This window comes from Anomalospiza imberbis, chromosome 17 (assembly GCF_031753505.1).
Source record: "Anomalospiza imberbis isolate Cuckoo-Finch-1a 21T00152 chromosome 17, ASM3175350v1, whole genome shotgun sequence".
NCBI lineage: Eukaryota > Metazoa > Chordata > Aves > Passeriformes > Viduidae > Anomalospiza > Anomalospiza imberbis.
In genome coordinates this window covers 8,481,150-8,507,229 of record NC_089697.1, presented here as the reverse complement: position 1 = coordinate 8,507,229, position 26,080 = coordinate 8,481,150, and the positions used below count along the sequence as shown (strand labels likewise).

Below are 26,080 nucleotides of genomic sequence, written 5' to 3'. Positions count from 1 at the left end.
TGCCGTGTGATTTTGAGGGATCATGGCTTTGCCCCATCAAAGCTGGAGCCAACAAGCATCATCCAATACCATCAGCAGGAATCCTGGATATAAGGAAAAACTACTTAGGAAAAAAATCCTTTTTTTTTCTTTTTTTTTTTTTTTTTTTTTTTTTTGTTTGTTTGTTTGTTTGTTTGTTTTTTTTTTCTTCCAGGGATGGTCAATCAAGTATTTATAACATCCTGGAATATCACTGGCTTCAAGTGACTCTTTTGGAAGGAAGAACTTGCTGCAAGGCTTTGAGCCTGAGAAACTGCAATGCTCTCTTAAAAACCCCAAATCAGTGGAAATGTTGGTCTTTATCCACATGTATTGCAAAACTAATGAAACTGGGAGAGGTGTTGAAGGAGAGAGTTGTTTAATTCTCCCCCAGAGGAGCTGTCCCTCTCCCCAGTGATGTGAAAGCACCACGTACCTTGACCCAGGTGATGGTGGGCCGAGGGTCTCCCTGCGCAGCGCAGGAAATGGAAACGTCCTGGCCTGTCTCTGCCACCAGGTCTTGGGGGGGATGAAGGAACACCGGGATCACTGTGCAACACAGGGGGCAAAGTCACTGGGATGAAAAATGCATCAAGGAAAATAGAGAAATCTGTGTGTGAAAAAACATCTCAGCATGGGGAAAGCAGAGGTGCTGCTCTTGCAAGGGCTCTGCACAGGGGCAGCAGCAGCTCACCCTGTGCTCTCTGTCTCTCTACCACGCTCTCTGTTCATAAATTTCGGTAATTTATGTTCATTATTTTCTGCTCCTCTGCATCTCTACTTGGGGCAATTACACAGGAATGTGTTGCACCATTTAAAATCCTTAATTCAAAGGCTTTCTAGAAAAGATGCTCCAGCTGAAACAGGGATCATTACTTGCTTCAGGAATTATTGGATGAGGCTCTCTCGAAGTGTTAGTCAGGCTAGATTAAGTAATTACATTGATCTTGCTCATCTTAAAATATTCTGTGAATGCTGTGCTTGAAGCTTCACTAATTTCATGCTTCTAGAATATTTCCTTCCCTCCAGTCTGCCATTAGTAAAACCCTGCCCTATTAGTGGACAAGAAGGGATGTTTGCTTATTTAGAAGAATAATTTGTAAGGAAAAAAAAAAGAAAATTAATAAAGAGCTTTAAAAAAATTCAGGAAAAAAAAAAGCTTTAATTAAGCAAAAGCATCCCTGTGTGACTTGTGTTTTATAGAGTCTTGATTTTAGGAAACCTAAATTTAGATTGAACTTATGACCTGGTAGGGAATGTTTAAGACAAATGTATCAAGAGCCAGAGTTAAATGTTTGCTAGAAGGAAGCATTATGTTTTGCAGAATGTTTTGTTTGGAAAAGAATTTTGCTAATAATTCTATAGGAAACATAAAATTTTAAAATTGAAATATTAGTAAGAATTTAATTCATACACTTTTTTTTTGCAAATTATCCAGTTTTTAAAGGAAAATTATCCAATTTTCCTTTACCAAAACAATTTTCTCGACGACAACTCCCAAACTGCAGCAGCTTATTCCAATTTACAAACCTTGGCTCTTGGGAAACCTCTCCCATATTTCCCACCAGCTGATGGAGCCCTTGCAGCCGGGTGCCTGCTCCCCGGGAAGAGCAAAACCCCACCCCATAGGAGAGGGGGCAGCTCCCTGCCTGCTCACATGGTTATTGACCACAAAACCAAATGAACACTGTGGATTTCTCTCTTGGGGCTCCTAAGGTAAGGGTGACCCCAAGTGAGATCGTAGAGAGTCTTTGCTTCCCTAGCCTGAACGCAGCCAAATGTAGGAGCCTGGAACGCTTCCGATTGTGCTTTCAAGGTTGTTTATTTCTTCTTATCTAAACATTCTTTCTCTGACCTGACGAGCTCTGGCTAGAAGTCCACCATGGCCATCTGCCCCGAGCCCTGGGCGGCTCCCACATTATATACTCAAAACTACGTGTCTATGTTTACAATTCACCAATTCCTATCATCTACGTTAGACAGTGAATCTCTACCTTAAACCAATAGAAAAGTTCCACCATCACACCAAGGCATGGAGGACAAGAAGAAAAGAGAAGAAGGCTAGGACACGCCCAAATTCCTCCATCTTGTACGCCATTGAACCCCACTCTAAAAATCCCCAAATTCTACTTTTCCATCCTGTGTTAGTTCAAATATCACACTATTAAAACCCTTGTGGCTTGTAATTCCTCATACAAAATTGACAGCCCTTTCCACAGGCTAAAATCGAAGCCACAGACACTTTTGACTTCATGTCAGGGTCCAAGACCCTTGTCGGGGTCTCGAGACAGCCAGGGCAGCCAGAGGGATGTCCTGGACTCCGACAGAACACCACCCCTCTGTCAGCCCAGCTCACCTCGCGGGGTCACCGAGAGCTGCACCGGGAGGGTCCTGACGCCGATGGCGCTGATGGCGTGGCACTCGTACTGCCCGTGGTCGTGCAGGGCCACCCGCCCCACCCGCAGCGTGCCCGTGGCCAGCACGCTGTGCCGCCGGTCACTCGGCAAGGGCCCACCTGGGTGAGCAAGCAGCTTGTTAATTCCCTCATCCCATTGATGCCAAAATGGTTTTTGCTTTTGTGTGTTCTTCGTATCTACTCGTGGCTCTGGAGGCTGGTGTTGGATGGTTATAAAGGTCCCTAACTGTGGCGCTTTTCCTATTAGACAAACAAATTCCTGAGGGCCGGTTCTGATCTTGCTTCTTATGGGAATCAAGGACAAGACACCTTCCCAAGACACTTTCTCATGTATTAGACATAAAAACTAGAAATGAGGGAGGCTTCAGAAGGGGTTGAACCAAGAGGGGGAATGACTTCATTACCTGTGTTTCTAACTGGGGATTCTTGTCAATTTTGTGAATTTGCTGAACTTATAAAACTGTATTTGCCCTATGTCACGTGTGCTTTGACACGTGGGCATTTTCAGCATGCAATTTGCCATATTTGCACTTGGATGCCTCCAGTTAATGACCTGCTTTTATATTACTTCCTGTATTAATATTGTCTCAAAAGTGTTTGTGTTGTTTCTAGATTTTGAAGGCATCGCCATCACTGGAGGGGTCTGTGTGACAGTCACACATTTCATTTCCTTCCCAGCATCAGTTGCCGTGAAATACCACCTTTACACACTGAGTTGTCTTGTCTGATCAGCTGGGAAGAGCTGGAACCCTTTTTCTTTCCTCCTAAGTATTTCCTTAGTGCAACCTGAAGACTTTTTGACCCTTGATGGATAGCAAATCACTCTTCAATTATCCAAACTCTGTTTCATCAAATAAATGGAAATATTTGGCATTGTCTTTCTAAATTTGTTGGTCTGATTTTTTGGTTTGGTATTAGTTGTTTCATTATTTTCTCTATTTCAGGACAAAAGCTGAAAACTTAAACACTTTAATAAACACAAATAAAATTATCAAAATTTGTCAGGCTAGCAACTTTTTTTTTTATATACTCCATTTTCCTCCATTTATTCATCCTCTGCTTATTCATCCCCTGCTTATTCATCCCAAGTACCAAAAGCCCCTACGCTCTCAAAAGTGGCTTTGAGATGAGCAATGCTCATCTCAATGCTCCCCTCATCTTGCTTTCAGCATGTGAAAGCACTGTAAAGCTTCATTGTTTTTATATTTATGGAGTGCTGAGTGCCAACCTGGTTACAAAGCAGTTATGAACCTCACTGTGCTCCTTTCCACGTGCCTAAGATACATTTTCTGAGAAGTGGAGGAAAACAGGTTAAAGGAGATGGAGAACATGCTGGCAGAGCAGAATTTCAGCTGGTCCTTCTTAACTCCATGTCAGGGCCTTTGCTGTGGAAGCTGGAACACAATACCCACAAACTCTCCACAGCCCTAAACCATTAATTATGGCTTGTGAAGCATAAGGAAAAGTTGGAGGACCTCTGGGCCAAGAATTATTGGCTTCTGTCCCAGAAAGTGTTGGATGAGATCAGTTCGGTGGAGCCAGCATTAACAATTATTTGAGACTTTAAAAGTTCACCACCACCTGTTGTCCCAAAATCTTTTTTCCTAAGCTATGAGAAAACTCTGAGGTGTGCCAGTGAAAGGTGCCCTTCTGCAACGTGCTCCACAAGGGCAGCAAATCAAGGACAATGACACAGAGCTGGCACATGGTGGTACTGCAAAAGGAAGAGGTGAAATCGTCCTCAGAAGTGTCAAAAAAAAAAATAGCTTTGGCATTTAGGGACACAGTTTAGTGGTGAATGTGGCAGCATTGGGTTAAAGGCTGGAATTCATGATCTTAGAGGTCTTTTCCCACTCAAACAATTCTGTGATTGATATCCACTGACTGGGAGTGTCCAGACCTTGCCTTTTCAGAGGAGGTGGGAAGCCACTGAAGGAAGAAGTGTAAGGCTTTCCATTGGTTTCATGCAGATGAAAACCATCACACTCTTTCCTTGTGACAGAGACCCCAGATGCTCCTTCCGCAGCGCTTAACACCATCCTTGGTGATCTACAGCACACTAGGAAAGTGGGACTGGGTCTGTGCTGGTCAAAATTTGTCCTTGCCACCACTGCAAGCCACCACCCTGGACCAGCAGCTCAGCTGTTCCCACCCTCACCCCGTGGAATATGGCATGGGAGAGAGAAAACACAAGTCAAGTGAGGCAGTACCTGCTCTTGTCCAGGTAATCACTGGGGGAGGGTGACCCTCAGCAGAGCAGGGGAAATCCACACTTTGTCCCTCAGTTACTGTCTGATCCGTGGGCATGATGAGAAACCTGGGAGAATCTGGAAGTGAAAGCAATGACTGGGCAGCAGGAAACACTCAGGCAGCAGACTCAGGGAGTTCACGGGAGCAGAACCAGTCACAAGACCCAAATACAGCCTGCTGACCAAATGCTGTGTCCCAGAAATGTCCCAGAACCCTCAGAGGATCAGCTGGGAGCCCTCACCTTGCACTATGATCCTTGCTGTGGCCTGGATGGACCCCTCGGAGTTGCTGGCATTGCAGTTGTACTGCCCCTGGTCCGAGAAGGTGACGTTCTGAATGAAGAGTCCTCCAGAGCTGGTGATGGTGAAACGGGAATCCTGTGGCAGAGGAGAGCCCGTGCCAAGGGTCCAGCTGATGCGAGGGTGGGGGTGCCCAGAGACCCCACACTCCAGGGTGACACTTTCCCCAACCAGTACTTCGGTGTTCTGTGGCTGAATCACAAAAGTGGGCTTGGCTGGAAGGAAAGGAGAGCTTTAGGAACCAGCTCTGCTGCCTGCTCACTGATGGACAGAAGTTGCTTGGACTCTCACTCTGGGGAGTGGAATCCAGCAAGCCACTCTGGTTCTTCCCTGACATCCAAATCCTTGCTGTGAGCAATGCCCCCAGCATCTTCCTGCCACCTCCTCACACCCACTCACCCAATGCTGGAGCATCCCCATGCCTGTGTCCCCTTCACCCTGGTGCTGCAGAATTCATCCCAAACTTCAAACTCCCTCCCCAGTCCCAAATTACCTTCAATCTCTGAGTACCCCTCTTCCCACTCCAGTGGGAGTCCCTGAAGCTCAGGCCTCGCTTGGCTGTCACCACTCTCTCCCCCAGCTCACCAAGAACATCTTGGCACATACAAAGCTGGAACTGACTCTGATTTAGCTCCATTCCCATCCCCAACTGCCCAGGTCATAAAGGGGTGCACAAAGCTCAGTTACATGGGGTGCCAAAATAGCGCAGCACGACTTCCTGTGTCTTGACCTCCCCAGCAACGTTCTTGGCCATGCACTGGTAGACGCCTTTGTCCGACTCCCTGGTGTTCTGGATCATCAAGGTACCATCTTGCAACAGGTTCAGGCGGTTGTCATCTTTCATGTCAATCTTATTGCTGAAAAAACAGCCACAAACAGGCAAAATCTGAAAGGAATAAAGACTGGTGGTCCCCCCTAGGGGGATCTGGGAGTTTTGCATTGCAGTAAGATGGTGTTTCTTGGAGCTATTCTGAGACTTCATGAAATTTGCAGCAAGAGTTCTGATTCACAGTGCTGAACTGCAGCTCCAGCTCTGATTTGCTCCCTGGGTGAGTTGCATTTTCTCTCCCCGCTGATTACACAGGACATTTGCAGCACATGAGGAGAGCACTCTGTTCCCATGTCACAGCATCACTGCCATTGTCAGGGCGTCCCGGCCCGGAAAGCCTGTTCTCTTTACTCACTAAGTGCAAATTTAACAATTAATTAATACTGTTCTGGTGGGCAGCCATTGCTATCCAAACTCGAGGCTCAAAGGCCTGAGAGGAGCAAAAAGCTCTGAGAAGTCACCATGGGACCCCAACACAGCTTGGACTCCAACCCAGCCTGAGAGCTGTGTAACATCTTCCTTCTCTCTGCAATGACCTGTGACTCCTGGATCCCAGCCCGTGGCAGAAGGTCCCAGTGCTGCATCCCATTTGTCCCAGCACAAAGGAATCTTGGATGGCTGCAGATGATGGAAAGGGAAGAAGGGACCCCTCTCCCCCTAGGACAAAGGCTGAACCCACTATGCAATCTAATCTGCTTGCTGGGCATTTATTTAATTCCCCTGGTGTCTCCTCACTCCGGCCATATCTCGTTTGTTGAACATTTATTATCATTATCCTTCTTACAATGCTGTCTTTGGGAGCCTGCCAGCATTTCCCTAACAAAACCTTCCTTCCAAAGGGACTTAACTCAGCCATAAACTTTTGCTCTGGGCTGAAACTCTGCCTGGTGAGGGGCTTGCTGAAGAAGCACACATTGATCATTTTTTATTAATAACCGAGCCCTGCTCAGGCTTCACCAGACAAGAAGCTCATAGAGCAGCAAAGCAGCTTCACTTCCACAGTGGGTGCAGAATATTTTACTGTGCAGCATTTCCCAGAACACTCTGGCATCTAGGACATAACCTATACACGAATTTGCAAATTCTGTCCTTCAGTGGAGCACAGCAATTTTTCCCTTTGGAAAGAAACCTCATACCTAGCACAATCAGCCTTTAGTGAGAAGCATTGCAGCAGTTAACAAATGGCAAGAATGGTGGCTGAGAGCAACATGGAACTCTAATTTTATTTTTTTCCTGATCAAAAGACAACTGCTTGCAGCCTGCAGAATATGTTTATAGGAAAGTTATAAGCTCTTGGAATCCATTACAAATACAGATGAAATATTTCAAATGCAGATGAAAACACCACTTGGATTACATGGTCACCAGAGAATGCTGTTAAAAAGAAGGTAAATATAACTCATGAAAAAAATTCTATTTTCTTCTTTTTCTTTTTTTTTTGCTTTTGTTTTTGTTTTTACCATTGTGTGAAACAACTTTTGTAATTACAGGCAGGCACCGAAGAGCTCAGTGCTTGAAAGCCTTTGCCACCCCAGGGCTCCTTGTATGTGACTTACTTGTTGTGCAGCCAAATAATGGCAGGCTTTGGGTTGCCTTCTGCCCTGCAGGTGAAATAAACTGTGTTTCCCAACAGCACGTCGACGTCCTGGGGTTCTGAGGTTATTCGTGGCCTCTCTGCAAAACATCATTTGAACACAAGCCTGTCCAAAGCAGCACAAAACTACCTGCAGCCCAGCTGGGGTATGGTGGGGCACACAACACCCATCCTGCAATGCCCCAAGAAACAGGCACCAGGCACAGCCCCAGGGACAGCAGCATCCGCTCAGAACCACCCCAAAACTCACTAACACCTGCAAATATCACAGAGGAATGGCATCATTATTCACTCAAAGGCCCTGGGGAATTGCTGCTGTGCCTATTCCCAGTAGTTGGGCAGTGGATCATTTCCCACAGTCCTGGCTATACAGTGGTTCATTAAGGAGCTGGTACCAGTCTCCCCCCAAAGAAGCAAAGAAGTCAGTAGCATCCTCACTTGGGTTGTTTTTCTGCCCTTGGCAGCCTGCAGCTTTCTGCTCCACCTGAACACAAAGCCAGCTCCCTGCAAACCACACCACTTCCTTCCCAACAGGATTTTATTCATTATGGCTTAATTCATCATCCTGTCCCTATCCAGCCAAGCCTTTCACTGTGTTCTTCACTTTGAGATGTATTCAAGCACCAAGCAAGTTAAACATTGAAAGGATGTGCTGAAATAGGGAGGAATTTATAGACAAGCCCTGGAGTGCTTGAGCTTGATTCAAAAAGCTTATCCTTTTCACAATCTGCATGTTCACCAGTAATCCAGTAAAACCAGCTGGATTATTCCTAAAATTGAGAATCTGTCACCTCCTCCAATGGAAGGGCAGTGTCCTCACCCCTCAGACCACAAGTTAATGGCTCAGAAAAAAACCCCAAAAGCAAATCCGGCGCAGCTCAAACCCAACCCAGCCCCACAGTACAAAACACTGACCCAGGGCAGATTTGACCCTGTGGCTCACAGCTGCTCAAAGCCATGGGTTAATGGTACCAGCAGCTTTCAGACTGACTCAAATATCAGCCACCTGCATGGGTAGAGCTCTGTGCTGAACTCTGTATCATTTGTCTTCCCAGCTGGCACACCACCAGAGTGAAAGCCAAATGCCAGCAAAATCTTCCCACCAGGTGCCCTGGTAATTTGACAGACACCCCACTGTGTTTCCATGCCTAAACCAGAACAAATTTGCACTAACAGCTGTACTGTGGCACTGGGAGTGTGTTGGGGACAGCTTGCTGTGTGGCACAGCCACTCCATGTGTCCCCAGCTGCTTTCCCTAGGCCCTTTGTATCCCCCCTTCCCTCGAGGTCACAGACCTGTTTGTGCCAACTCAAATCTTTACATGGCTGTGCCCTGAATTAATCTGTGAAATGGTCAATTTTTTATTTTTTTAATAATGAAGTCATAAGAGAAAACTAAATTCAGTGGAGAGCTCTTCAAAATCCAGCTGAGCTCAGACATTTGGCTCACAGCAGAGCCATGCACATCTGGATTGACATATCCAAGGGGGGGAGCTAACAGCCAGCCCATGTGGGTGGGAATTTCCCAAACTGACTCTACCAGCAGCAAAGCACCATGGAACTACAGCCAATGTTTGTGCCAACCTTCAATTAAAAATCGGAGTTTTATCTTACCTCCACTTAAAAATCAGAGATTTGTCTTTTTCTATATGAAATAACAAATTTTCAGATTTTTTGGAACAAAGTCTGATTTAAAATTCTATATTTAAAGCATCACTGCCTAACAAAATCCATCAGTTACACCACAGTCAAACACAGCATTCAGCTCCATATCCACAATGCTCCCCTCAGGTTTCCAGTTGTGTTTCTTGCCACTGCAGCTCTCCCAGTGTTCCCTTCTGTTCAGCCTAATGTGGGGTATTTCCTCTGGTTCCTGGCTTAGCCACTGGAGCAGCAATCCTTTAGCAGCCCTACTCTATGCAAAAAGCCAAGGCAACACCCAGCAGCCAAAAGGAGAGCTGCCTCCAACACCCCATGGAATATCAGCTTCCTCCTGCAGCCCCACTGGGATTTTCCCATTTCAGCAGCGAAGGAGGGAGAAATCAGGATGTCAGCAGAGGGCAGAGGGAAGAAAAGGGCTGGAGGAAGCAATTCCCAGAGCAAAGCCCAGCTCCAGGGGCTGAGGGTGGCCGATGGAGGGGGGTGACCTCGCTCACCACAGTTGAACTCCTGGGCGGTCAGGGTGGCGATGGAGCGGCCGTGCAGCTCCCGCGGAGCCTCGCAGGTGGCAGCGCTCTGGATGCTGCCCTGCTCTGCATATTGCTTCAGCAGCTCTGCCAGCCACAGCAGGTCACAGTCGCAGAACAGGGAGTTGGAGTCCAGCCGCCTGCAACAGCCAGGAAAAGGCAGCTGAGTGCCCAGCCTCCAGATGCTGTGCTGCCTCCTTCTCCAGAGTGATGGGTCACCTGGGTGGTTTGCCCTGCATTTGATTGTATCCCAGGTGAAAATTTGAGACATCTCATTGCCATGATGGTTAGCTAGGATGTTTGACCAATTAGAAAGATTTAATTGAAAAGCTACCACCAACCATTCCAGTTTCAAATAGAAATGATTCATTCAAACTGGATTATGCAGTTTTGGACTACTTGAGACACTGAAATGTTGGATTTTACCCCGGGATGGAGATTTCAACCTTTACTGAATTCTTTGAGAACTGCCTCTGTTGCAGCTTTTCTCTTTTAACTCCAAAAAACCCTTCCCATTTATTTACGTGTGGATGGAATCAGAGCCTTCCTGTAACCAGCCGTGAGGGCTTGCAGCATTTCTACACAACTGGAAGAACTTTTATTACTGCAACACAAGCCTGAACCACAGCGAATGGAGCTCCAGTGACCTCCCAGTGCCCTCAGCTTCTTCCCTGCACTGACCTCATTCCTAGGAGCAGTGCTAGCCATGAGGATAAATGAGGACTACAGGGGGATTAGTTTGTGCCTCCTTCCCCACTGACAGTTTTGCAGTCGATGGGCCTGGGCCATTGTCATGGTTTTCAAAACCAGCACAGGCATCCAAAACCAAGCAAACAAACAAACTAAATGAAAGGAAGAAAATTCTAACACTTTCAAGGTCACATATTTGAGAATGTGAGATTTCACACAGGGCCATGACTGAGTATTTTATAGACATCCCATCTTTTTCTCTGGCACCTACAGATAGCATTTCACAAGATATTCCCTGTTAAAGAGATGTGAAGCATTTTACCTGCTTGCAGAAATCACTGAGGGCAGCAGTGAGAAATACATTACTTTTTTGTACTTGAAAATCATGGCAGAACACCAAAATTCTTTACCTTCTGCATTTTTTTCCTCCAAAACACATCGTAGAACTTATTTCCAGAGATCATAAAAGCAAAGCAAGAAAGAAGTAAGCTTAAGAGACAGACAGGTTATGTGGGAATGGCACCCTGGGGAATTCCTGCATGGAAAGGAAATCATGCCCCTTGGCACTCCTTTGACTAATTTCAATCTAGAAAACCAGCCTTTTCTTTTATGACTATGATTTTTCTAAGCATCTTAGATACTGATCTACAGACATGTTCAAGGTCATATCCATGACCTGGACTTTCTACATTTTTCAAGGATGTTTTATGGGTTCAAACTGTTGTGAAGACTTTCCAGGAACGTTCATTCCTGTGGCATTATTAAGCTGTAAGCTGATTATAATTAGACACTAGCATAAAGAAACTTCTAACTGCTTAAATAAGCTTTCAGGTCCAACCAAAACTGTTTTATAAACTTAGCAGTGGCCTTAGAAGTGCAACAACTAAAAGCTTTGCAAACCAGGCACATTCTTCCTCAGGTCCTGCCAATCTGATTGAAGATAAACAAGTTCTCTTTGCAGGCAATATTTTTTACTTACAGCCGCTTGAGGGATTCCAGTTGAGAGAATGTCCCCGGATGAATCCTGGAAATCTTGTTGTTGTGCAAGAATCTGCAGTGGGAGAAGCCATGCCAAAACATGATTCAGTATTTGCACTGTGAGGATGATAACGCCCCAGCTCACAACTCACTTTAAATGCAAAGGCCACTCATCAAAACAGAGCTCAGTTTTTAAATTCCATGTTTGTTTCCATGAGCTGGAGGGATTGCATCCCTTGGTGGGTGTGACGTAATTTGCCAAAGCCGAGAGCGGGTGTGGGCTGGAAACAGTGACTCAGGATGTGATGGAACAGGTTTAAAATGGACCCTTCCAGTTTCTCTGCACGGGGAGGAGAAAGGACACAAAATCCCCTCAGACTGGACCCACCCTCTGTTTTCTGGGCCTGGGTCAGCTCCAGTTTAGAAGGGACCTTTTCCTTCCCCCGTGCAGATGGCGTGACAATTCCACAAGGGTAGCTATTGATGTTAGACAACTCCTGCCTTAGATTCCATGTAGTTATTAGCCCAAATCCATGAACAAATCTAATTCAGACAACAGCCACCTAAACTGGGCTTCTTTTTGAACAAAAATGAGGCAAATTCTCACTTCCAGTATCTTAGCACACACATAAAACTCTCCAGTTCTTAGGGAGAAATCCTGACAGCACTAAAATGCACAATCTTTGTGGAGACCAAGAGAGGATAATTAACTCCCATAATGGTGGGGGAATTTACTTGTGTTGGTTACATCTAAAACTCATAAGAGACTATTGATAAAAGAGATGAAGCAATTTTGGTAGGTGGGGGAACAGGAGAGAACACAAAAGCAGCACAGCTCGAGTGCAAATGTCTGCACACACATGTGTGCACCAGAGTCCAGCCTGGCTGCCCAGCTTGGAGGCTGAAAAACCTTCCTTTAAAATTTAAATCCAGAATTTTAGTTGGATCCAATACAGTGACTGAGATCAGCCATGTACTGGTCCAGGTCTGAATTTTCCTAAGGGTGTGGGATCCCACAATTTTATTTCTTTGGCATGTATGGATATAAGGCACATTTCCACAGAGCCCAGAAAAGACTGCTGGTTTCTCCATGGAGTGGGAACCCACACATGGACTGTTGTGCTGGTGGCTCCATTACTGCTAGAAGCAATCCTGGGGAGCAGGAGACTACATTTCCTTACTGCTTTCAAGAAGGATGGGTGTTTTTCTTGTTAGACTTTCTTCTGACTCTATCCCTTTTCCACCCCCTTTTTTTTAGCTCACTCTGCCCAACAGTGACTAACATTGCTGACCTTATGCTCAGAGTAAAATTTCACTTGGCTTGACCAGCTGTAGGACTTTTTGCAGATTTACTCCTATTTAGATGGAAACCTGAACATAACATAAAATGGGAAATTCCCTTCACATCCTCAGTCACCCTCCTACTCGGCAATTATGTAAAATCTCTTTCTTTAAAGAAGTTTCTTTTTGCATTTTGGAGACCACACTCCATGCTACTGAAGCTGCTACACTAAATAAAAGGGGTTTTCCCCTTCTCCTCACCCTCATAGTCCCAAGAAATATCCCATCTTTACTCACAGCCTTTCAAGTTTAGGCAGGTCACTAAAAGTCTCCAGTTCCAGACTTTCCAGGTTGTTGAAATGCAGGTACCTGTGACACAGAAATCACATACAGATTGCAATTTCAGAGACAGAAGATCTTCCCAGATCAACCCACCATGTCCCCCAGCTGGTCACCACTCATCTCAGGGCAGGTGCTGAGAAGCCAGAATCCATGTTAGTGTCTCCATTTTCCACAGGCAAACACAGTAGCCAACATGGCTTTTCTGCTAATACAGACTAATATTTTAGTTCCACTGAAATCCAAAGTGTGATCTGCCACTCCAGAGGCCTAGGGCTCCTCCTGCCTGTCCCAGGTCACCCCTTGCCATCAAGAAAAGAAAGACAGTGCCTGCAGAGTAACTCACCACAATACCTGACTTGCCGTGTTGCCATGAGCTGTGACATTCACTGGCACAACTGACACATTCCTGGCCTTCAGATGGATTTTTTACAGTCCCCAAATTGCCTAAACTGTTCCCCTTTATTTTACACAGGCATAAATTTCACAGCAGACACAGATTAATCACAGATCTACAAATACTCATTCTGCTATTGTAGCTGACTGCATTGAGAAATAATTGCCTAAGCCTCCACATGGCTGTTTGATTTGTAATGGAAGGATTCATGATAAATGGTCCAGTATCTGAGAGGGTGACTCAGATTCTGCACTGGAGGGTCACAGTGGGGAACACAGGGACGTGCTCTAATCACTCTCAGATGCCTGCTGAGATTGCTCTGGACCTTGAGGAAAGCATCTGATCCTGTCCATCACTCGGGTTATACTTTTTCTTGAAAAGCTGGCTTGTGGGGACAGGAAAACGGGGTAGGATTTGAGCAAAGCTATTTCTTCTGGAGTTAAGCCTGCCTGAGATTGAAAACAGATGGGACTTTCAGCGGGTTGTTTGTTGGTTTTGTGGGTTTGTTGGTTTTGTTTTTTTTTTTTCTTTTATTCGTGACATCAGGTCTGGAATGCTCACTGCTGAAATATCCCTGTGGGCAGCATCAGCTCTCTAAGCTTAGCTTAGAGCCAGTTTCAGCTTCCTAAATTTTCTCCCAGGCATCCTTGCTGAGTTGGCTGACAAAAAAACCACATTGTACACAAGCTTGGTGGCACACCTATTGTTAGGATTGCCTGAATCTTCCTATTATGCTCTGTCCTCTTGTGCTGTCAATCTGGAGAACAAGCTGGATCCCATTCCTTTTACAGCAAAATCCTTGGTTACACTCCAGCCCTATAAATGCTGCGTCTGGGAACAATTCAGGAATGAGACCAGCCTTACCTTTGGTCCCTGCTCTCCAATGATACAAGTAATTCCTGTATTTCAATTATTTAGGAAGAATAAATCATTAGGAAGGAATTCTTCCCTGTGAGGGTGTTGAGGCCCTGGAACAGGGTGCCCAGAAAAACTGTGCCTGCCCCAGCCTGGAAGTGTCCAAAGCCAGGTTGGATGGGCCTGGGAGCAACCTGGGATAGTGGAAGGTGTTCCTGCCCATGGCAGGGGTTGGAATGAAATGAGCTCTAAGATCTCTTCCAAGCCAAACCATTCCACATATCTACGATTCAAATATCCAAGCTCACACTCTCTCCACCAGTAAGAAAAATCCAATCCCAGTTTAGGAAGGTACTCCAGAAGAGTCAGACCTCAGTCTGCCCATCTCACCTCAAGAGTGGTGCACTAAGAGTCAAAACCCAAAACTTTGAATAAACAGCAGAGTTTTGCTGTACACAGAAGGGGAGCAAATGGGGACTGTTGGAGCTGGACTCCAGCTGCCAGGAAAACACACGAGGCTCCCTCCATCCCAGATTCAGCACAGAGTGCCACACAGCTTGAGGGAAGGTCATTACTGTGTTTGTTTGGATCCATCATCTTCCCCCCTCTGAAATTTCCAGATGCTTTGCAGCATGGGAGCACCACCATCCTGGTAGCTCCCAGGAATACTCAGCTGCCCCAGCTCCCAGCTTGAACTTCATCCATCCATTCCCAGCAGAGCTTTGGATGAGAGAGAAACCCAACCAGCACTCTCAATTTAAGTGAAGGACCAGATCTGAATCTCTGTTCAAGGAATCCCCAGACACAAACCCAGCAGAGCCTTCTGCTCCCAGCCCTCTGCAGACCCCTCTCTCCTCCCTCATAAGGTCCTTGGAAATAAAGGCCATCAGAAGTACAGCTGGGTTCTTCCTACATTCCAGAGGACTGCGGGCAGGAGGAAACATGGAACATCGGTAGGAAGAGACTTCAGCACCAGCTAACCAAAACCAATACTCAGAACAGCTGTTTTCAAATGAACCCAGTGTAGCCTGGCAAATCTGGATGAGAAAAGAGCAAAAGCTTCATCCTACCCCTCGCTAAGTGCCTGCTGCTCTCCAAGCCTGGGAGCACAGCGTGCAAACACGGCTCATCTGTACTTACAGCTGCTCCAGGGAACGGAGCCCGTGGAAGGCATGTTGCTGGATGCTCTGAATTTCATTTTTATAAAGGTAGCTTTCAAAAGGAGAGAAAGGAAACAACATTAGGTGAAATGATCAGCAGTTGTGTTCTAAAAAGTCACAGGAATCAGCAATGACCCTCAACCCAAAGCAGAACTTGCAGCCTGGATTCAAGGGCAATGTTTTACACCTCTGACACTGAACTCCAAACACACACAGTACATCCTTGACTGGCAGATATTAAAAGTGGGTTGTTAGATTTTTGAAGAGGTCAAGAAATTACTGAGCCACCAACTCACAGGTATTTCAGGTTCTCCAGATCTTCAAAGGATCTTCTCACAATTTGTTTTATCTGGTTATTGTTCAGCAGCCTGTTCAAATTAAGAAAGAAAAACACAGCTAGTGAAGTCAGGACATGCGAGATTTGTGGCATTTCTGTTCTTGGATGCCCACTGAAAAATTCTGAGCCCAGGGGTCACAGAAATTAAGATTTAATGAGGTTAGCCAGTCAAAGTCTGGGTCCTCACACCAGCCAAGACAGTGTGAAGGTTTCTCACCCAGAGGGGACAATACTTCCAATATTGCAGTGTTCAAAGTATTTTCCTTACCTTTTGCCACAATTTTCATCCCAAAGTGACAATTTCACCAGGAAAGGGATGACGGGATGGGAGAGAGGCAGAAAGAAGCAGTGGGGAGTGAGGTATTAAATCATTGCTGCCACTCTTGTACAACCACGATGGTTTTGGAGGTGCCTGGTTGTGTTCAACAAGTGAGCAGGGGAGTGCAGAGCCAGTTTTTAGAAGTACAAATGCAGTTTAAAACACCAGTTCCCAGTGGAGTTATAGGAGCCATAAAATGCTAATAGCTTTGCTCTAATCACTTTGTAACTGATACCCGCAAATAAGAAAGAAATAAATTCAACTTTGACTCCTGAGGCTGCTCAGAGACAACCCCTTTCAATCTCAGGAGCTTTGTGCCAGGTTTTAATACAAAACCTCTGGGCCACATGGCACTGGAAAGCTGTGTGACACTTGTGTGTGCAGTTGCCATGACTATGTGTGCAACTGATGGCCAGTGCCAGCGACCAGAAACAGCCCAAGCCTGCAAGAGCCACGCTGTGCAGCAGTGTAACCACACAGCTCAGCCCTGCAGAGCTCTGCTGCAGCCCCTGCCAAGCCCAACACGGAGAAAACACAATAAATCACTTATAAATAGCTCCCTAATACACAAAGTTTAGCTGTTCCTCGTGGCTGCCCGGCCGCACTCCCGTGGGTCTCTCGCTGTGGGTTCCACTGATGTTCAGGTCTGGCAAAGCTCAGAGCTGGTGGAGCTTCTAGAGCTGAATAGCCCAGAGCAAGGATTTCACCAGCCACCACTAATTTTAAAAATTCCTAAATGGAGTTGTGGGCAGAGAAGGAATCAGTGACTGTGTACTGCAAAGATTTCTTTTTCAGGTGTTGTAGGACAAAGCAATTCCCTGTGCAAGCAGCCAGACTGTACTAGGTTGGGTCACATTCAATACATGCACTGGATGTGCATTTTACAAGTTGATTTTTGCCACAGCTCTGCTCCTCAGGAAAGATCTGCCACCAGGCAGCAGGTGAGAAGACAGTTCAGCACTTTCCCAGCAGCAAAACCGAATCTTCTGCTCCACTCTTCTGGACAAAAAAGAGCAGCCAGCCTCTCTCATTAAAAGCCAAGGTCTTTTCCTGGCCAAAAACAGTTTGTGCAGGTAAAGGATGGAGAGAAAAGACAAAGAGATGGAGATAAATGGCAAAAACTTGTGGGAAAATAAGATGGAGGTGAAATCAAACACCTCAGGGATGACAGAAGAGATAAAAGATGTCAGAAGCACACACCTGTGATGGCAGCTTTACAAGTTCTCTCCAGGCACCTGAGCCACACCAGCTTTCCACCAGCTTTTTCTCAGGTGGAGAATTACACTGAGAGTCAGAAAAAGCATGTGAGAAACTCAAGAGCAAACAACTTGGTAAGTCAGGCAATGAGGGGCTGCAAAAAACCTCATTACCCTAGCTTTGACTATCCTCCCTGGATTAGCTGCCCTGATACCACGGGTGTGGGTGCCACTGCCAGGCTGCACATCCCAGGGCTGGGCACAGGCAGCCTGAAGAGGTTAAGGCTGGAAAGCTCCTGCACAGCTGGAAGCAATGGCTCCATACACACAGCTGAGGTCAAACAGCCCCGGCTCACTCTTAAGGATGCAAAAATGATGTCAAGTCCTTGGAACACACAATCCTGCTTTGACAGCCAGCTATGCTGAGTGGAAATACAGTCCCTGAGCATCAACCCAAAAGTTTATTTGATGGCTGAACACCTAAGGGCTGGAAATGACCGCCTGGGAACACTGTGGGAGAGGGCTTTTGTCTATTTGCCCGCAGGACAAAGACAAGCCAGGCACCAGCCGTGCTTCCCTCCCTGCCCCATCAGCTTTCATCTCTGGCCAGAGCAGGACAAGGCAGCTCCTTCTCTGTTATCTGAGCCTTGGCCCCACTTCTGAGCACACAGTGGGCTGACAGAGGGGTGCCAGCACCGACGTCATTCCCATGGATGTGAGCACCTGTCACACACCTGGCATTGGCCTTTTGCCTCCCAGGTGACAGGTGACAGCAACCACATGAGCAGGGTCACACCAACAGCCTGAGCAGCCCCACGCACAGCATGGTCTGGAGCCCTTTGCCAAGTGTTATCTCTGATGCTCAGAGTTCAGACCAGGACTGATCTCCACTGGGATTTCAAATTCCATTATGTTGTCTGGCTGTGTTTTGGGGCTATTTAAAAGCATTATCCCAGTCTGTTTTGTTGTCTTGGCTATTCTGTACAGTTCAAGGGAGTGTAATCACTGACCCAGCCAAACAAGATGAATCCTGGAAGTTCAGATGGCAAGCAGCACACAGGGCTCTTATCTCATCGTCTGATACTTAAAAATCTGTTCATTGCCTGATTTAAGAATAAAAAGTGCATGGAAGAAGCCATCTCTGCTTCCTGTCTCAGGATTCCCCATTGTAATGGAAGGATAAGCCCTGGAAACCACTCGAAAGTGAGATAATGATGAAGTCCATAATAGCCCACTTATTCCAAAATGCTGCTTTCAGAGAAATCCATGGACAAGGCAGCACAGCTGGCTCCTAGAAAGAGTTTGGATGGCTCCTGCACAGCTGTCTGCTCCTTGACTCCTGTACAATTCACCCAGGCAGAGAAGTGTGCAAAGTCCTGGCATGGCCTGGCTATTGGTTCCAGCTGCCATCCATAACAAAAATGCCCAAATTCCTGCTGCCCTTGGAGGGCTGAAAGATGGGACCCCACATCTGCTGGGAATAAATGCTCTAGCAGACAAGAGGCTGGGAAGATCATTATCACTCTCATTATCTTAACCACACCCTGTAGCAAAACAGGCTAAATTAAAAGTATCAGAAGCATGTTTCCTGGCAATAGGATGGGGCACTCCCCTTCATGCCCCAGGAACTGGACTCCACATGAGTAGGAGAACTCAATCACACAGGTTTTATTCCTGCAAAACCCTTCTGGGACGTTTGAGATATACAAGCACCATGAGATCTGGCCCAGATTCACCAAGAGAACATTTTACATTCAGTTTCCTCTAGGTTTTATGTGCTGACTGCTTCTCCTTTCTCCTTCCCCACCCTCTCTCCAGGTTGCCAGGCAGAGGCTTAAGTTGCATTAAATGAGTGGTTTTCTGTTTTGAAGAATGCATTAAATGATGTGACAGGACAGAATTCAGACCCAAACCATGTTCTCTTTCCTCCTTTCATCTGACAATCCACATGCTACAGCCATTGTGACAAAACAGCTATTATTTTTCCTCATGCCATTAAAAGAAATCATCACACAGTGTATTGAGATGGGGAGAAAAATTGAGTTTTATGTTCAACCACACATTCCCCCTTGTTGACAGAATGATCTGGAATAGTTATTTCCTATATTTAAGGGAAAAACTTTTATTTTGAGATCCAAGCAGGCTCTGACATCCCCTCCTTGCTGGCAGGAACACATTCTCTCAAGAGTTACTATAGAGTAAAAGACAGAAACTCCACACTGCTGCTCTGTTCACTCTGAGACTCTTCACCAGTAGCATGTAAAGCAGAGCTGCAGGGCTCACCACAAGTGTTTTGCTCTCACCTGAGCAGAAAGAGAAATATGTCTGAGCAGTGACAGGGCAAAGGGCCAGGCAGAGGCACAAGCAATGTGGTCTCCACAGAGTCCCTGCTCTCTAGGGTGCTCTTGCCTCAGGAATACCAAAATACCCACTGGGGATGCAAAGAAACTTTGGTCCCTGGGTTGGACATTTCTATGGGTGGTGCTGGAGAGACCCAAGGAGCAGCAGCCCTTTGGCTGTGGTTTGAGAATACAGCAGTGAACCAAAGGGGGTGACAGGCCAGTGCTGACTCCTGTGGGAATCACAGGGGTGTCATCACCCATCCCCACCCAGAAATGACCTAAAGGAGCAGAAACTGGAAAGCAGTGAGAGGCTGTGCCTCACCACGGGCTCACAGCATTTCCTCTCTCTCCCACAGCCCAGCACCTGCTCTGAGCTAATGCTGGCTTCAGCCTTGCAGCAAGTGATGGCAAACTGCAGCAAAACAGCTGTCCTGGAGCTGGGGAGGTGTGGATGGCATACAAGAGGGGGTTTTGCCTCACTTTTTTTTTTTTTTTTTACCAAGGGGACATATTAAGACTTTAAAAATACCCAGCACCATCTGCACAGATGGGAACAGAGCCACCAGAAGGGAATGAGGAAATCTTACAAGTCTGAGATGTTCAGCCCAAGAGAACTTCTTCACCTGCACACAGCCACAGGAAATTCCCAGGGGTGCAGGATTTAGGATAGCTGCTCATTACCTGTGGTGCTGCACCAGGAGTGCCCAGCTGGAAGCAAACAGTGACTGTGACTCTTCCACAAACAAAGCTCCTGTTTTTAATGCTCAAGTAGTGCTCTGTGATTTATCAAATCCCCCACACCAGAGGAAAGCAGAGAGGAGCCAGGGGAGGGTTTGAACTGTTGAACAGCCCCACTGGACATCCACACAGGCTCCTCTCCTGTCAGGATCTCAACCCATTTCCCTGCATCCAGGCTACAAAGGTTTCCTTTTCAGGGTGGTTTATAAACTGTCAAACTTGGACACAGAACAGCCACCCTGCCCTAAAGGAGACGGAGAACAGAAGCTTCACCAGAATCTGTTGCTTTTCCTCTGCCATTAGTGGAAAAAGCTCTTTAAAAAACATTTATTTGCTTATGAAAGATTTATTTAAATTCAATGGCAGAAAGCTGCAAGCTCAGAGCTCTGCACGTGGAAACTGAGCTATTCCAGCCTCCAAACCTCTCACTTCAAATTTTCTGGACAAATTTTCCCAGGAAGCCTCTCAGGGATTTTAAAGGATTTATTCTCTTTATCACTTGAAAAGCTATCTAAGTCCTCAGGCAAAATTTACCATCTAAGAAACATCAGCAAATTCTTCAGCTCTTGTCAGTTAATGTGGGAATTGGACAAACCAAAGTTCCTGGAGAGAAATTTGCTTCAGAAGTGCGAGGTCCAATGTTCTCTCAGTCAGTTATCAAACTCTTCAGCTGTGGGAGTTAACTACTACAAGTGTGAGAATAACTGAGTGTTCCAGCCTGCTGGCCAGACCAGGAAATACAGCTAACCATAAGAAGTACTATCTAAATGGAAAAGTTTCCTTGGCAAATCAGGTTGATTTTCAGAATCCAAATATAAAAATGCAGTATTTTGTTAGAGCAGTGTTTCACCTGGTCCAGTATTCCAGCTCTGACAATGGCCATAGGACCCTGTTTAGGGACAGCAGGAGTGTCTGCACACCATCTGTGAAAACACACTGTTCTTACTGCCCTGGCATCCCAAATCATGAGCTCAGGGATGTCAGGGGTGCATTCCTGCCTATTCCCTCTAACGTCTGTTCATGGACTTGCTGTCCTTGAGGTCTCTGTCCAGGAGAGTGTGGAGACAAAAAGGAAAAAGAACTGGAGACATTTGTGGAGCACAAACAGTGTTAGAGAAAGACAGGTCCTTCCCCCTCACTCAGGCTCTAACTGGATCTACCTCTGCACAGAGTGGAGGAGTCAGAAGACAGAAGCAAAAGTCCTGCATGGGTCAGAGTCCTGCCCAGTCCAAGGTGCTGGCAGGGCAGGAACTGGGTCCCCTTACAAAGCTCAGCAGGTTGGGTGGAGCCTCTCTCCCAGTGGAGCCCTGCCAGCATCCTCCTTTTCCCCAGGGCTCTGCTGAAACTCGCCTGGTGGTCCTGGGAGCTGCTGCCAAACATCTGCCTGCATCACACTGAGATGACATCATCTGGAACCCTTTGTTTCCTCCACTCAGGAGAGCTCCAGGGGTGGAAGAGCAGGGCTGGAGATCAAGAGGCCTCAGCAGAGCTTTGTGATAAGACAAAACCCTACAGACATGGACTCTGTTATCTCTCTCGATAGTGTTCTCTCGTTTCTCTCTATCTCAAATGACAGAAATCCATCCAAAGCATCCTTTCTTCTCTATTATTTTTGGCAACTAAGTACCACACTATGCTGTTTGAGAGACTAACCTGGGCTGTTCTGGATGAACAGCATCAGTGCCAATAAAGTTTTTGACCAGTCCATTTGATGACCACGTGTCCTGGGCCACAGCCAGGGTACTCTGGAGCATCCTGCACTCATGGCTTGGCCACTCAGCCCCACACACAGAGTAGAAGGATCTCTGGCAAATGCTGATTTTTCAAAGATAACACTTCAGCAGGTCTCAGTAATAAAGTCCTGCTGTAATCCCACTTTTCCTACAACTACTTAGTGTTGACTGAATGCCTTATTGCCCAGGTTTGCCTTCCTTCAGCTCTGCCACCTTCTCAGGATCAGGGACTTCAGATCGCTCAAGGCCAGACAGAAAAAAATGACCTGAACTTTCTGTTACCATTTGGGATCATGAATGTATGAACATCTGTCAGGCTCCCAAAGGAGCTGCTTTGCCTCACTGAGGAATTCTGGCTTGGACCTGGAAATCCTATGGCTGTTAGCACCATGTCACAGCTCGAGTAATTAGATCTGAGTCTCAACAGCCCAACTGCATCCAGCACAGTGCTGTGCTGACACAGCTTCTGGTTCTGATTTGGGAGCTGGTGTGTTTGCAGCTCCTTGGCTACGGGGTGCAGATGCACTCAGATCTGTCTCCAAGCCCTCAGCCCTGCAGCAGCCAGAAGGAGCAGAGGATCCCAGGATTTCCTTTGGGAAGAGTGAGAAGCTGGTTAGTGGAGCAGTGTGTGCAGTGACGTGAGAGTGTGATACAAGGCTGGAGGGGCAGCCTTCTACCCCCATTCCTACCTGGAGTAGGGTAGATGTAGGCACCTCTTTTAGGGCAAGGCATAGGGAAAGATGGCATTTGAAGGATGCTCAGTGGAACTCACACAGAGCAACTGATGTGGTTCATGTGTTAGAGGAGACCATGGAAAGGAAGATGATTTTAATCCATCCCTCCACTGTCTTGATCCCAGGTGAGAATGTCTTCTATGGGCTACTCTAAGGCCATACCTTAGAGTATGTGGAGCATAAACAGTTGGTCCTGCTGTTTGTGCTCAAACTTCCTCAGTCAGTGCTACAGCTCATCATATTTTATTTTTAAACAGAGAGGTTAATTGTGAAAAATGAAAGTTATTGAACACCACATTTAAATAAAAGAAGGTAAGAAACAGGACACAGGGATTTTAAAGCTTTGTCTGGATATGCATAACTTGAGTGAAATAAATAAAAGCCCAAGGCCACCTTTAAGCCATTTTAGGGGACAGTACTAACAGAAGTACTAAATGGATATCCTTGGAGTGCAACTTACAATGTGTTGAGGTTCTTCAGTCTCCTGAAGGCTCCAGGTTGTATCTCCTTGATGTGGTTGAAGCGCAAATCTCTAAAAGCAGAGGATATAAACAAATCATTAGACCAGGGAAGGGAGTGGAGAAGGAGTGGGGACAATGGTTGGGGTCTGCTCTTGTCTGAAAAGTCAGCCAGTAGCTGGGACAAGCCTATAGTGACAAAATTCTTTATTCTACTTCCACAGAAAACCAGACACTAAAAGGACTCAAGGGATCATTCCCATGAGCACCAGAAAAGAGACTGCAGCAAAACACCCCAAGTTCACATGCAATTACTCTTGCATCTCATCCTGATTTGAAGAGGAACACACATCATCATGTGGACCCATGATTTAGCTCCCTACTAAAACTATCTTTGCCCTACAATGGTTAAATCTGCTCAAATAACCTCATATAATAAGAATTTCCCATTTTGCTCTGCAGTGCTCCAAGACTTACAACAGCTTATCTCTGCCTGCATTTCAGATCTGTGCCAACTGCAATTAGAATTACTGGAGTCCAGGGGATTCTGGCAACTTTCAAGGGCTGCCCATGGAACTACATCAGCTTGGAACCCAAAACCATGGGGTTTGGATTGCTAATGGGATAATGGAATAAGAGCTAAGTGGTTTAACCTGGTTAACCAAGGAGAAACACATCTATAGGGAACGTGCATTGACTTGGCACCTTGCATGGCCCAGTGTGTTATAACAAATCACAGACGCTGACAAACGGGGATTGCTGCAAGTTTCTGTCCAAAGCACACACTGAAGTGGATTTTTTTTCTCCTGCACTGCTTGATCCATCACATTTAGGGAATACACAGCTGATTTTTCAGGTTAAGGCAGCCTTTTAAGGGCATTTTCTTTAAGAGGAAAACAGCACGAGTTGACCATTCTGATAGTAAAGTCACACTTGGAGGCAGAGTTTAAAACAAGGATTGTACAAATAGCTGCAAATTCAACTTGTCTTGAGACAGGCATCAACAAGAATTGTGGCATTTATAAAATTCAAATTAGAAAGAGGTGCTGTCCTTGCAGGTAACCTCAAACAGAGAGAGAGGACCCAAGGGTTCTAAAACAGCTTGGAGCAAGTACTCAGGAAGAGGCTGCACAATGAGTAAAGCTGATTTTATTTAAAGATCATGGGATCATAGAATTACAGGTTGGTTTGAGTTGGAAAGGATTTTAAAGTTCATTTCATTCCACCCCCCCTACCATAGCCAGGGACGCCTTCCACTATCCCAGGCTGCTCCAAGCCCTGTCCAACCTGGCCTGGGACACTTCCAGGGATGGGGTAGCCACAGCTTCTCTGGGCAACCTGTGCCAGGACCTCAACATCCTCTGAGTAAAAGCTTTCTGGTTAATATCTAATGTAAACCTGACTTATTTCAGTATAAAACCATTGCTCCAAGATGTAACATTTCTTTAGCTTAACAGTTTGCAAAATGTAGTCATTCTATGCTAAAAAATTCATAATAAATTTTCTTAATTTTTAGGCAGAAAATGCAAGGCAGCTTTACTTAGATTATTCTGAAAAATCAAATCTCTGCCTTGTTACCCCTTTGTTATCACTGGATGCAACACAGCACACGGGCCAGCAGAAGTTGTTTTTTCTGTTGTGTTTTTTTTTTCCTTTAACTTTTCTGCTTTGACCAAAGGATTGAAAAGTCTAATATAGAAAGAAATCTTTCACCTCTCTTAGTGGTAAATATTGCACAGAGAAGAATTAGAGGGCAGAAACAAACACAGCTTCAGAATATTTAAAAACCCCAATATTTCTAATTGCAATTCACCCTCTCTGGTTGTCCACTGCAAGCTGCAGCTCCAAAGGATCACCTCTGACATTTTCAGGTGCGTTTGGCTTAACTTGCATTGCTTCAAATGTGCATTTCTTGCCCTTCTTCTCGGAGTTCTATATCTTTCTTCCCTGACAATGTGAATTTGAGGGTATCTTTATGGATTTTTCCAGGCAATGGCTGCCACCATAAAGCCAAACACAATTAAACACTGGCAGCAGTGACAGCACAGCGTGCTGCCTCTTCTCCACGGCCTCGTTAAAAGGAAACCAGCAAAGACTTTTACTAGACCAGGAAAAAAGGTGAAGAAATGCAAAGTTGATTTACAGCCTGCAATGCACAAACACCAACCCTGCTGCCCCGGAGGGTTGTAAAGGGCCCTGTAATTAGTGCAGGCAGCTGGCTGCAGGTAATAGGGAATATTGCAAATACATGGGAGGAACACACAGGGGTCAGGGCTGGAGCTGGCCATGCTCAGGGAAGGCAGCAGGCAGGGAAGTGTAAAATCCAACTTCAGGTCACAGGCTGCAGGTGGGGACAAAAAGCCTCTGAGTGTTTTAATGAACAAAGACAACTGCAGTCCTTTAAACCACACAGAACTAGAGTTCTTTTTAAACTACACCACCCCAAGGAGCATGTAATAAAGCTTAGCTCATTATTTTAATAAAATATTTTAATTTTTCTTCTGTTTTCTGTTCCAGGTAAGGCCTTTAGATGATTCTCTGGACCCCAGCTATCTTTCAGTCCTTTGGAAAGTTCATTTTGGTTTGCTCTCCATCACAAAGGCAACAGCTTTCCCCACAGACAAAAAAGGAACAGAAACACTGCATCTTTTCTCTGAGCACTTCATTTCAAGGAATGATGTGAAATAACTGGAGAGAATCCAAAATAAAGCAATGGGAATGATATGAAGTCTAGAAAACATGACAATGAAAAGAACTTAAATTGCTTATTTAACCATAGATAAAATAACTATGGCAGGAAATTGCTACAAATAGAAAGGGCAAATATTCACTGACTGAAACTGCAGATTCAGGTTTGGTTTTTTTTTTAATATCTCAATTAGCAAGGCTCATAAAACACTCAGTGGACTTCTGGTGAGACAGGCATTACCCA

At 45.8% G+C, this 26,080-nt stretch overlaps 1 protein-coding gene across 1 annotated transcript in view; it reads right to left on the bottom strand.

The window, feature by feature from the left end:
* Nucleotides 1–26,080, bottom strand: part of LOC137484206 (peroxidasin homolog) — a 45,703-nt gene that overhangs the window by 10,570 nt on the left and 9,053 nt on the right. Inside the window, exons 2-13 of the mRNA XM_068207881.1 lie at nucleotides 23,151–23,222; nucleotides 15,588–15,659; nucleotides 15,272–15,343; nucleotides 12,838–12,909; nucleotides 11,261–11,332; nucleotides 9,562–9,731; nucleotides 7,369–7,486; nucleotides 5,671–5,840; nucleotides 4,926–5,198; nucleotides 4,645–4,761; nucleotides 2,375–2,533; nucleotides 455–567 (exon numbers count right to left, since the gene is read on the bottom strand). Coding sequence (XP_068063982.1) covers nucleotides 455–567; nucleotides 2,375–2,533; nucleotides 4,645–4,761; nucleotides 4,926–5,198; nucleotides 5,671–5,840; nucleotides 7,369–7,486; nucleotides 9,562–9,731; nucleotides 11,261–11,332; nucleotides 12,838–12,909; nucleotides 15,272–15,343; nucleotides 15,588–15,659; nucleotides 23,151–23,222 — 1,480 coding nt within the window. The remainder of the gene's footprint in view (nucleotides 1–454; nucleotides 568–2,374; nucleotides 2,534–4,644; nucleotides 4,762–4,925; nucleotides 5,199–5,670; nucleotides 5,841–7,368; nucleotides 7,487–9,561; nucleotides 9,732–11,260; nucleotides 11,333–12,837; nucleotides 12,910–15,271; nucleotides 15,344–15,587; nucleotides 15,660–23,150; nucleotides 23,223–26,080) is intronic.